This window comes from Ahaetulla prasina, chromosome 2 (assembly GCF_028640845.1).
Source record: "Ahaetulla prasina isolate Xishuangbanna chromosome 2, ASM2864084v1, whole genome shotgun sequence".
NCBI classification, from domain to species: domain Eukaryota; kingdom Metazoa; phylum Chordata; class Lepidosauria; order Squamata; family Colubridae; genus Ahaetulla; species Ahaetulla prasina.
The window spans coordinates 129,699,992-129,712,984 of NC_080540.1; the positions used below are offsets into that span (position 1 = coordinate 129,699,992).

At 40.7% G+C, this 12,993-nt stretch overlaps 1 protein-coding gene across 1 annotated transcript in view; it reads right to left on the reverse strand.

Annotated features, from left to right (window-relative positions):
• The window catches only part of ITGB4 (integrin subunit beta 4), a 95,549-nt gene that overhangs the window by 2,289 nt on the left and 80,267 nt on the right, over positions 1 to 12,993 (reverse strand). The window contains exons 31-38 of the mRNA XM_058167909.1: positions 10,288 to 10,509; positions 7,677 to 7,826; positions 7,250 to 7,420; positions 5,285 to 5,437; positions 4,394 to 4,582; positions 3,449 to 3,604; positions 3,058 to 3,222; positions 1,102 to 1,218 (exon numbers count right to left, since the gene is read on the reverse strand). Coding sequence (XP_058023892.1) covers positions 1,102 to 1,218; positions 3,058 to 3,222; positions 3,449 to 3,604; positions 4,394 to 4,582; positions 5,285 to 5,437; positions 7,250 to 7,420; positions 7,677 to 7,826; positions 10,288 to 10,509 — 1,323 coding nt within the window. The remainder of the gene's footprint in view (positions 1 to 1,101; positions 1,219 to 3,057; positions 3,223 to 3,448; positions 3,605 to 4,393; positions 4,583 to 5,284; positions 5,438 to 7,249; positions 7,421 to 7,676; positions 7,827 to 10,287; positions 10,510 to 12,993) is intronic.

The window sequence follows — 12,993 nt, forward strand, 5'->3', positions numbered from 1 at the left end:
AGAATAAAAATGGTGTAAACAGCAACTTCCCTGTGGCTAGATTTGAAGTTCATTCTTTAAGCATAAAAATTGGCTGTTTTGGTTTTGTTGAGTATGTAGTATAAAACCAAATATATAAAAGTGCATTTTGTGAACCCAGCTAATTGTGGTTTATTCACTAAACTATAATTGAATGATGGATTAAGTGTGTTCAGTGTACGTGCACAAACACATGGTCATACATATGTGAAAGCTTAACATGGTTTATTTTTTGTTTTGTAATCCCTAAACATCACTTTTATGACTTCTGCCCCTGCACTGGGTTGCATTTAGAAACATTCTAGAGCCATTTATCTGATACCACTAGACCTGTTCAGGCACTTGGGAAAGTCCTAAGCCCCCTTAGAGGTAGTCAATATCCCAGCCCTTCCTGAAGTCATGCTTCTGATATCATCTAAAAGACAGACCTCTTCATATCCTGTGAAATCATCCATAACCTAAAAGGCTTTACATATAAAGCAACACAGACATCTCTCTTAAAAGATCTCAGGGTGCAACTGTAGGCACTCAGCACTGTTTGTGCGAGGAATATAATCCTTTCCAGAGTTCCTGAATAGAGTTGGGAAGCTGGTCGTAGTGTGTTTAAGCAGAAGCAGAGTTCTTTTTTAGGCCATTTAATTTTTGTACCAAAAAAACCCCCCATTTCTTTAATTTAGAAATAACTGCTCTGGCACTATTCCTGGTCTTAATGATAGAAGAGTTTCCTAATACTATGAAAAGAATACATTACCATTCAGTAAAGCTATGTATGAAAAGGCCTATTCTGCCATTTTTCTAGTGAGAAAAAAAATTCTTATTTTTCTGGAAGACAAGGAAAGCAGCATAAAGACCCACATTCTCTTAATATTAGCATAAACAGGAGTAGACTGGATTCCCTTCATCCTTTTTTAACTATTTCTGAATAAAGATTTCAGCCTTCCCCTTGCGACCCCAGAGTCTCGAGATTCAGGTTTGTTCTCTAAGATGAATCCTAGATACTCTTCATTAATATTGTCCCAAAGATCTCAGTGAGGTTATTGAAAATCAAGGCACCCCCTATTTCCATCATTCCATTTTTTTTACCTGCATATAAAGGATCCAGTAGGGAGTGAGTGATGCTCGTTTGGGTATTGTATTCTGTAGGGAGATTGAAGACTTCCTCCCTGGTGAATTGATGTGTTCCATATTGAGAGAATACTCCTGAAGCAGAAAGGATGGGGTGGGGGGAAAATGTAATTCAATGCTTGGATATCTAATTCTCATTCCAACTAATATTATTTTTTTTAAAATGATTCTGAGAAGAAATGCAAGAAGATGGTGTCTAAGTTAAAACAGAACATTTGTTTTCACACAACCATGCAAAGCTCTATTCTGTTACTTTCATTTCCAGCTAATCTTCCTAAATATTCAGTTCATTTCTCATTTCTCATCTGTCTCCCTTTGAATTAAAATGGGATAACGACAGCTTGTAAAAACTTGTAAAAATCATTTGCGTCGCCTTGAAGATCAATTTTTTCTACTCACTAAGAAAACAGCATTACTTTTAAGAGTATTTAAAATGTCCATGCACACAGCATGTTAAGGAAAAACTGATTCACCATTCAAGATGTTGTCTACTGTCATATATTACACTTGCACAAATTGGGTAATGAGGACCCAACTTTGACACATCCATATTACCCTAACTTCGGGTTTTGGATGCCTTACCCACTGTTCTTTAAGAACACATTCATTTGTGCATTTTTTTTAAAAAAAATCAAAAGACTTATACAGCTGCTTATCTTGTAACAACAACTCTGGATAGTGTGGAAAACATTAAAAACAATCAGAATACAAAGTCAATGAAAATTTCAAAAACCCATGGAATCCTGGGACCAAAATTTCGCATACATCTAAATACCACCAGCCTCATCCTATCCAATGCTTCATATGGCTCTTTGAGTGTTTAAGGTTGCAGAAACAGGTGGCCAAACTAAGTGTCTGAAGGACCTCATCCCACCACCGTGAGTCCAGGTGCTTCAGCGAACAGCGCGCTGGATTTGTATTAGTGGTCCGCGGGATTTAAAATTATGAATTTAGTGGTCTCTGAGGTCCGAAAGGTTGATGATCCCTGGACTAGAAGACCCCCAAAGTCGCTTCCAACATTGTTATTCTGTCACCCTGCTGCTGTGGCATGCCCCCCTTCCTTCTGTTGCTGGCAATTCCCCTTTATGGCCATTTCAGGTTACGCAGCGGGAGTAATCAGGCACTCCCCATTAGCCCATGGAACACCTGACAAGACCAGCGCCAGAGCCAATTCCTATAATTTGTACTTTACAGTATGAAAGGAAAGCGAAATTGAATTCTGCATTTTTTAAAAAAATTCAAAAGACTTATACAGCTGCTTATCTTGTAACAACAACTCTGGATAGTGTGGAAAACATTAAAAACAATCAGAATACAAAGTCAATGAAAATTTCAAAAACCCATGGAATCCTGGGACCAAAATTTCGCATACATCTAAATACCACCAGCCTCATCCTATCCAATGCTTCATATGGCTCTTTGAGTGTTTAAGGTTGCAGAAACAGGTGGCCAAACTAAGTGTCTGAAGGACCTCATCCACCACCGTGAGTCCAGGTGCTTCAGCGAACAGCGCGCTGGATTTGTATTAGTGGTCCGCGGGATTTAAAATTATGAATTTAGTGGTCTCTGAGGTCCGAAAGGTTGATGATCCCTGGACTAGAAGACCCCCAAAGTCGCTTCCAACATTGTTATTCTGTCACCCTGCTGCTGTGGCATGCCCCCCTTCCTTCTGTTGCTGGCAATTCCCCTTTATGGCCATTTCAGGTTACGCAGCGGGAGTAATCAGGCACTCCCCATTAGCCCATGGAACACCTGACAAGACCAGTGCCAGAGCCAATTCCTATAATTTGTACTTTACAGTATGAAAGGAAAGCGAAATTGAATTCTGCATTTTTTACACCTTGGCTGACAATGTGGCCTTAACAGCACACCAAGAAGAACAGACGTTAGAAGTACTTTGGCACCAAAGCATACCTGCGTCTTGAGATTCAATGGTGATAATGCCCTCTCTTTCAGGGCCAAAGCCTTGAGTGGTCTTGGCTTGCACTTTGAACTTATACGGAACATTTTCACTCAGGTAAGGCACTGTAAGGGTGGTCTCTGGGTTATCTCCCTCCACATAGATAGTCCTGGGTTCCCCTGAGCAGAGAAAAATAAAAAGAAAAGGTAGGAAGATTAAGGAATAATACATATTTGCCAGTATAGTCCCATCTCCTCCTCATGTCAGATGCTTCATTTCAGGTGATTGTGGTTATTTTATACATCTCTGAGCCATCTTACTCTCTTCTATAATTCGGGAAATGCTATATGTTAGCAGGAGAAGCTTTGCAACTGAAGTGGAATGTATTTCAAAAGGCTGACATACCTTCACCCTGCAGAGTCTCACAAGTGACCATGTAGCCCAGAATTAAGCCATTGGGTTGGCGGGGTCTCTCCCAGCTTAGTTGAAGCGAGTCTGGACTCAAGGCTGTGAATACGAGAGGTCCTGGGGCACTGGGTGTGCTCAGGGTAAATGGTGACCCTGTCAAGTGAAGAAGAATGGTCAGAGTTCTGTTAAGAGAAAATCAAACCTGTACCAAGCAAGAGGCACAGGCAGAAGTTCAAAGATTTAGAATTGTAGAATTTCCATTTGGGCTTTTCAAATATCTTATACATTTATTGCTTTGTTGAATCCAAAAAGCTAACCCAATTACATTTGAAATTTACAGGAAGTAAAAGTACCCCTCAAGATTCAGTGTAAGTAGTGGATGAACGTAAGACTGGCACCGGGGAAGCCCAGATTCTAGCCCTTACTCTACTATCAAGCTGACTTGGACCACTCTTTCTCTTCGCCTAAACCTATCTTAATTTTAAAATAAGGATGTGACAGTCCCACTTCCCAAAAGAAGGTGGAATATGAATAACGACTACATCAGGGGTGAAAACCAGCAGGTTCTGATAGGTTCTGGAGAACCGGTAGCGGAAATTTTGAGTAGTTCGGAGAACCAGCAAATACCACCTCTGGCTGGCCCCAGTGTGGGGTGGGAATGGAGATTTTGCAATATCCTTCCCCCAGGAATGGGAAGGGAATGGGGATTTCACAGTATCCTTCCCCTGCCACACCCACCAAGCCACACCACGCCCACCAAGCCACACCCATAAAACCGGTAATAAAAAAATTTGAATTTCACCACTGGACTACATGCATGGTTTTCATGCAGATAAGCACAGATTTATTTTGAGTGCCTTCTCCCAAAAGGTACAGATGGAAATCAACATTTAGAAAAGTAGTAGCATATCCCTGAAATCGTAAACATTTCAAAACAATTACCTGGCACGGGACTGAGAGGGCTGCGTGGATCCACCTGTGACTCAATGGTTATCACACCTTCTCTTTCTGGACCCCATCCCTCATCACTTTGGGCCTTTACTTTGAAGACATAGGAGTGGTTAGGTAATAGATCATCCACCACCACAGAGTTCTGCATTGGATTGGGAATTGTAAGTCTCTTTATTTCACCTAAGAAATAGGAGAAAAACCAGCTGTCATCCCACAAACTATGATGATCAAAAATTGCAGCTTCTTTGGCAGAATAGGCACTGCTAGTGCATTCGGTAGGCTGAATGCTACAAGTCACATCTTGAGGCAACCGTGCGTATGATCTTTTGTTCAGAAATAATTATGAATTTTTCTTCTTCATAGATGATCACGTCCTTCAGTTTAGTATACGTCAGAAGAAAAACTCTGTCCTTATAAAACGTTATCTCAGAGAAAATGAAAAGAAAACTAAGCCTACCAATTCTGTCTGGGAATTAAGGATTTTACACATTTTGAATTTAGTGTTTTTCATCAGGACCCAAATTCACATTATCCCTATTCCAGTCAAACAGCTATCTTCTAATGGAGCCTTGGTTGATAAATTAGGAAACATTATTCAACATATACAGAAATATTTATTTATCAAATTTGGAAACTGTCCTTCCCCCTCACAGAGGGTCTATGAAGGTTCTGCCCCTGCTGTGGTGTATGAAAACATCTGGAAAACATCAGGACAGGGAAATCTGTTTGGGTAGTTTGGAAACACACCTCAACAATAAGAAACATGATTTGGGGGTGTTTCTTGTTGCAAACCATGTTTGTAGAATCTGATGCCTTTTGACAAAACAGGGTTTTATGTATATATTTCCTATTTCCACTTTCACCACAGAGAGCTTCACTGACCTCCATTGAGAAGCTGGTATTGCACACTGTATCCTTGTACTTCTTTCTCACAGTGGGGTTCCTGCCAGCTGACTTTCAGGGAGGTTGGCCCCAGGGCAGAGAACACCAAGCGAGTAGGAGTGTCCGGGACATTCAGAAGCTGCATTCTAGAATCTGAGGCAGATAAGAAATAGCAAGATTAGATCTGAAGGCAAGGAAAAGACAAAATGCAATCTTCCACATCAGCATGAGACCTCCTTTTGTGTCAAAGAAGAACAAGCAAAAGAGTAAGCTGAGATGTTGAGAATGTAGCCAGGAGAAATGAAGGCAACAGCATGGCTGAAGAATCATTGGACAATGAATGAAAAGAGCATCTTGGCTGCATTGCATGGTAACATGCAGCAGGAAAAGAAGAGGAGAATTGGTTTTGTCAGGGAAGCAATTCTTTTTCTTGTCCCAGGTCCTAGGTCCCCAGGGCATGGCAAGGTTCCAGGTGGAGGTTAGATTAAACTCACCCACCTGACAAACTAGGGCCTAGCTGATCAGAACTTCATAGACATCTTCAGAGAATCAGTGTAGTCCCTAGCCGCCTGAGGCTGAGAAGGACAAAATGCACCCTGGACTTTTCATTTTGCAGAACTTTTGATACCCACTAAGCTTGGTTGTTTGCTTGCAGATGTTTCATTACCCAACTAGATAACATCATTAATGTGAGTGAGTGTGGGTTTTGCTATCTTTTAATAAATAGTAGCTTCCCCTGACAGTTTGGGTTGGGGTATAATTTCCTCCTTGGTGATTACTTGATTAAAATATAATTTTCTGCCTGATTGTTTCTTGTTTGATCCCTGCTTCTCTGAATATGGGCTGTTGGAGAGTGTGTGTTCTAGTCTTTTTGTTTCCTGCCTAGGTTTTTTATTTCCTTTTTTGAATGAAGTGTAAATATGGTTTATTTCTGTAAGTCTATTTGTCTGAACATCCTAGGAATTCCCTAGCATTTTTCAATTTGGCTTTGTTTATGATGTTAATAGGTTCCAAGTTGAAACTGGCTGAGTTTGGCTATGTGTTGTGAGATTAAAGTGTTCTTGTCATGCCTTTCTACTGCTGGGTGATTTTTGTGGGTGTGTTTGTGGATGTAGTCTTCTGCCAATCTATCCTACAAAGTGGCTTTTACAACCATTGCATTGTAAATGACTCCTGCTTTTTTGTTTTTTTGTTTGTTTTTCCCAAATCCTATTCAGAATGGGAAAGTAACAATTAAATATAGTCATAATGGTAGTTGTTTTGCACCTCTGAGAAGGGGAAGACACCATTTATTAGCAATTGTTATCTGAACTGTAGCAGTTCCTAGAATGCCTCCATTAGGAGACATAGAATTGCTTTCCATGCAGCTCGAGCCAAAAGTTCATAAAGCATTTTGCTTCCTCCTTAAAAGAATAGACTCATCTGGCCAGACAACCCCTTCCTTTTGTAGAATAAGAAGTTTCCCTCGCTTCCAAATGTTTGTTTTGGATGCAAGCAAGATGCTTTCCTTTCTATAGAGGACAAGGTACTTTCAAATCCAGAAGAATTAGCTATAATTATAAGGTTGTATGCTATAATAAATGTAGACCATGAACCTCAGCAACTCCTTAAACTATGTAAATATGTTTTACAAGGAACACATTGTAATATTTGCCTGTTACGACCTGGGCAGATGGACATGGAGACACGGAAGAATCGCAGATTGTTAAGGATATTGCCTGAGTACTAACTCCTTTGAGTCTGTAATATAACTGAAGTGATGTCATTCGAACATGAAAGCCGTCAAAGTGAAAGAGATGGAAGATTAGAAGGCAGAGCAAATTAGCACAGGCACACAGGCAGGTCTACAAGCAAAGCCACTTGAAGGAACCTAACGTGAATAAATTAGCAGCTTATGAGATGAGTCACTGTAGCTGGAACAAACAGCCTTGTAGTTGATCAGCCATGTTATGCCATTTGCTATACCTAAATATTTGGAAATCCAAGAGGGCCCATCAGTCATGACTATAGAATCCCGAGCATCACTGCTGTCAGAGGAACCCATCACATTTGCCCTCCTAAAGCCCGCATCCTGCGGGATCTGGGGTATCCTTCTAGTTTCTTCATATGTGGGAGAAAAAACATTCTTGGATGGGTCTAAAGGACATACCAAAACAGAGAGAGAGAAAGAAAGACACACCATTGAGAGTACCAGAAAAGACTGAAGCACCAACACCAGGCACAGTGACTGAAGGAATAGCCTGAGGAAGAAGGAATATTTTTTCACTATCTAATGCTAACTGGCATGAGAGACCAAGTGAGAGAAAAAGAGTTCAACTAACTGGAATCTCCTTCTGATAGAACACTGAACATTCTCAAATCACTAACAGATTAGTGCACATTAGTCACCTACCATGTCCAGACACCGTGGTATACTCTCTTGTTAGCGATGAGTTTCCGATCACTCTTCTCTCATGGTATACATGTGGACTTAGATGATTTCGGGTTAAACTTCCACTACCGGCAGGGAAGGCAATATCCAGTCGGCCATTCATCAGGTGTTCTGGAAATTATTCAATTTGCTGCAGTTAACATCAGTAACCAGTGACTATGGATACGCATGTCAGCCAAGTTAATTAATATGAGATTTGACAATAAAGATACCTTAGAATGGCTCACGGTCTGTGCTAAGTCATAATGTGGTTTAATTTTTACTTAGTGAACCTAAACACTACGGTTCATATTATCAAGGTTCATGGCAGCATGCTCTATGAAATCAGCCAACTGTGGTTACAGATGTTTAAATTAATGAAATGGTTCAGAAAGTTATGTGAACTCAAAGTTTCTAGTATTAAAATGTAACCGAGTGCCTCCAGTATATTGATTTCAGTTGTATTTTTTCCAACCAGATATATTGGTTGCAGATTTAAAGCTGAAGACACCTGAAGCGCATCAGTTTGGGAAACATTGACCTCGTCTTTATTCTGCTTCTTAACTATAAAGTGCATTCTGGGGCTCCATAAGAACCAACAACCAACAATGATGCAACATCATTAAGTGATGTTGCATCACTTAAACCCACAACGCAAAACAAAACATCAATATCAGAATTAAACAGACTGAAAGGACCAATAGGAAAAGAGCAAGGGTTGGTTAGATTAGATGGTGGCTTCCTGAATGCCAAATGATGTACCAAATACTAAAGGACATGATATTCAAGTAATGCTATGTTTTTCGAAAAAGAAAATGTTATTACTACTTTAATCCACTTTAAAACATGCGATCATTGGAAAAGACAAGACTATAATTGCTAGCAATTTTACAGCATTCATTAAGTTCCTCTAAGACTAATATATTCAAATGTCTGTCCGAATAGTTAGAGATCCTTCATATTCAGAGCAGTGGTGGATTGCCCCTGGTTTGGATCGGTTCGCAAGAACAGGTAGTAAAACCAGTGGGAGGCTCCGCCCACTGACCCAGACATCATCAGGAAATTTCTGTGCATGCGCAGAAGCGCACGTGCGTGGTCCCATTGCGAACCGGTAGTAAAGGTATGTAGAACCCACCCCTGATTCAGAGGCATTATATATACTGGAACCAGGTATTAATAACAAACACTCTGGCTGGTCATCTTTTTTTCCTATTTTCAAGTTCTTCAATCAACTCTGTTAACCACTATTGGAAATAATGAGGGCAAGATGAAGAGACATTCTTAAATGAATTACAGAAAATGCTGAAGGGAAGGCATTAGTTCTGTCTCAGCAGCTCTAAGAATGTACTGAATTTTTTAACAGTTGTTGGAATCATTGGTTGATTACACAATGTAATATCCCCCATTTGGCATTGTACAGAAGTACATAAAGTAGAAGCTGTCACGTGAAGCAGCTGGAACATACCAGGATGGTGAAAGTTCACCGAGTTTAGCATGCTGAAGAAAATCATAGTTATGAGGTTGCTGTAGCAGATAACACTGTTGTTCTATGCCAGGGGTCCCTTGGCAACTTTAAGACTTGTGGACTTCAACTACCAGCATAGCTGGCTTGAGAATTCTGAGAGTTGAAGTCCACAATTCTTAAAGTTGCCAAGTTTGAAGAGCTCTGTCCTATGCTAATAAGATTCCAAATGGGAGGCGGGACTTCCAAATACTGTGGGGGGAGGGGTATAATCAATTGGGGAATGAGTGCCAGCAATGGAAAAGGCTGAAGGAAATAATGGATCTATCTTTTTGACCACCATTCCCCCCCCCTTTTTTTTCCCACTTCTTCTGCCAAGTACCTGGTAGGAAAGGAACTCGGATGTCTGAATTGATGGTTTGCAGAGGATTTCTGAAATTAGCTTGTGAGCTACATGAAGGGCACAAATATGCAACATGTGTCCCAAAAGAATTCTCTCTTTGCACTTCCATTCTGTTTCATTCAATTCCATGCCTAGGATAGCCCTTACTTTGGTACTAAATAACCAATCACAAGCAGATTCCATTACAAATGCTAAATGTATCATGCAGGGGTGAAATGCTCCCGGTTCGGACTGGATCACCCGATCCGGTAGTGATGGCGGCGGGTGGTTCGGAGAACCGGTAGCAAAAATCCCTGCCCACCCCATGCCCAGCTGAGCCGCGCAATCATCAGAGGTTATTTTTTTTACTTTTAAAAGCATTTTTTCTTTGGCTGAAAAAATGCTTTTAAAAGAAAAGAAAAGCCACTGATGATCAGGCAACTCAGCTGGGATCGTCAAAGGAGCCTTTTAAAAGCATTTTTTTACAACCTCTTCAGCTGGGTTGTAGAAAAAATGCTTTTAAAAGTAAAAAAAAAAAGTTGGCCATGCCTACCCAGTCACATTACCCCCACACCAAGCCATGCCCACAGAACTGGTAGTAACAAATTTTACATTTCGCCATTGGTCTCATCCTATTAACATGTCCTTGTAGCTTGTAGAGGGGTAGCTTGAATAAATTATATTCCATGGCCCTGGAGTAGGATGAGACATCATGGTTACTGGGAGGGAAGAAGGTGGCCATCCTTCACCTGGTTGGGGCTGGGAAGTCCCACTCCTTGGTAGGCTGCCGCTGGTTGCATCACTGTCCATTAGCTCAGAGGGGGTACTACCCTCATGGAGGAGACCCTCTGTGTCCGAGGAAAAGCAACTGCTGTCCGAGTAACGAGGGATCAGTTCTACTGGGAGTCTCCAGGTGACGTGACGAAGGTCCAGCTCGTCCCCCAGCAGCTGCACATATTTCCATCGAGAGCCTTTTGGAACAAGTGAAGGACTTGCGTTGGCACAGTCGGAAGAGTGCAGGAAGCGCCATGAGGGGTACAAAGCAGCCAGTCCATCACTTGCAAACTACCTGCAAACCTGTTTCCTAGCAACGCTTTAGGGGGAAGCACAATACTCAAGGAGTCTGCTACATACACATTGTATTTGTGCACAGATTATGAGTGGAAAGTGGAGGCCCAAGCAGGATCCATAAGGCCCACTCTCTGATTCTTGCCAATCATAGTACAATCAAGACTTCCCATCTTTAAAAAAAAGTATCTAGAATCAGTAGATCATAGGACCAGAGGTGACTTTCCTTTATCCTCTTCATTTAATAGATATAACATTGGATGATAAATAAAAACAAAATCACAATTGGGTATAGAATCAAATTAGGCAAGAACTATGGTAATGCTTAGTAGTTGTCTGGATATCTCTGAAGCAAGATATCCATCAACATGGAGCAAGAGTTAGTTTCCCAAACTGCCTTATTTGCACTAAGTTCATCATTAAGCCTTAGTTGTCATCAGAAAGAGGTGGTCCTCAACTCACAACCATTGGTTTAGTGATCGAAGTTACAACAGCATTGAAATAAAGTGACTTACGACCATATTTCACACAACTGTTGCAGCATCCCTGTGGTCACTCACAAAAGTTCAGATGCTTGGCAACTGACATGAATTTTTGATGGTTGCAGTGTTCTGGGGTCATATCATCACCTTTTGCAACCTTCTGAAAAGCAAAGTAAATGGGGAAGCCAGATTCGCTTAACCCACCATGTGGCTTAATTAACCACTTGCAGTGATTCACCTAACAACTGTGGCAAGAAAAGCTATAACATGGGGGCGAAACTCACTTAACAATTGTCTTGCTTAGCAACAGAAATTTGGGGCTCAACTGTGGTTGCAAATCAAGGACTACCTGTAGTGATTTCATGATTCAATGTTTAGCAAGACCCCAAAATCTCTCTCTATATATATATATATACTCTGCAGAGTCACCTGAAAACAAGTTTCACGGAGTTAATACAGTAGCACATACTCCCAAATATGCATGTATAAGAGTTCAATGTAAGAATAGAAGAGGGAAATCATTTCAAACTTTCTGTATCATATCAATGATTTATACCAATGGCCATAACTGTACGACAGCTGAATCATACTGCATTCAGTTGTGGTTACGGCCGAATAAATCCATCTATGCATTGCTACAACCTTAAAATCACATTACTGTATTACCTTATCATGTATCTACACACACACACACACACACACACACAGAGAGAGAGCTAAACTGAAGCACTGATTTATAGAATAAAATGTACATCACTGTGCTTGCTGAAGAATTTTTTCAAATTGCAAAATTACATACACGAAGTTGTCTTATGACTGCAGTTGGGACCAAAATTCCATTGTTAAATAAGACCATTAAGTGAATCCCATCCAATTTTAATCCTTTTTGCCATGATCATTAAGTGCATCATTGCAGTTGTTAAGACATGGTTGCCAAGCAAATCTGGCTTCCCCCATTGACTTCGCTTGTTGGAAGCCAGTTGGGAAGGTTACAAATGGTACAGATGGTTACAAATAGTACTAACCCTGAAACTCTGCAACCAACATGCTGGTTGCCAAGCACCAGAATTTTGATCACATGATTGTGGGGATCTGTGGCAATTTTAAATGCAAGGAATGGTTATAAAAAGTCACTTTTTTCAGTCCCTTTGTTTCTTTGAAAGGCCATTTAATAAATGATTGTATGTTGAAGTCTACCTCTAAAAAGATCAGGTTCCTCAGAACCCTTGACTGTATGGAAATTATTGTATCCACCCCCCTAGCAATCAGTGTTCGATGTCAGAAAATTATAACTGTGCCTTGTGGATGGGCTAAAGCAGGGGTCTGCAAACTTGGCTCTTTGCAGGGGTCTGCAAAGTGGCTAAGGAACTCTGGGAGTTGAAGTCCACAAGTCTTAAAAGAGCCAAGTTTGCAGACCCCTGGGCTAAAGGGTCAGTTTCATTTTCGCTGAAGACAATGCAATTTCTAATATCTGTAGTATCTGAAGTGGCTTGTTCTCAAATATGTATACACTGAAAAAGAATAATTAAGGGATAAATGAAAGATTATGGAAGATTATTTCCAAAACTGAATATAAATAAGGCAGAAGGAACAGCTGAAATGGGAAGGGATGACCAAGGCAATGCTTGGGAGAATTATCACTCTACAGCAGACAGACAAGGTCCAGAAAGAACCAATTCTTTAAGGAGAGCTTTAAGGAGAGTAAGCAGGAAGAGACTACATTCTTTGAACAGTAGAATCCAGAAATCAGATAACAGGAAATATTGCTATTTGATCTTTGAAAACTGAGATAATTCTTTACATATCCTTAAAATCAGTAGTGGGTTTCAATTTTGTTCACTACTGTTTGCTCGTGCGTGCACGCGCTGCTTCTGCGCATGCACAGAGACGTCCAGGCGGGTGGGT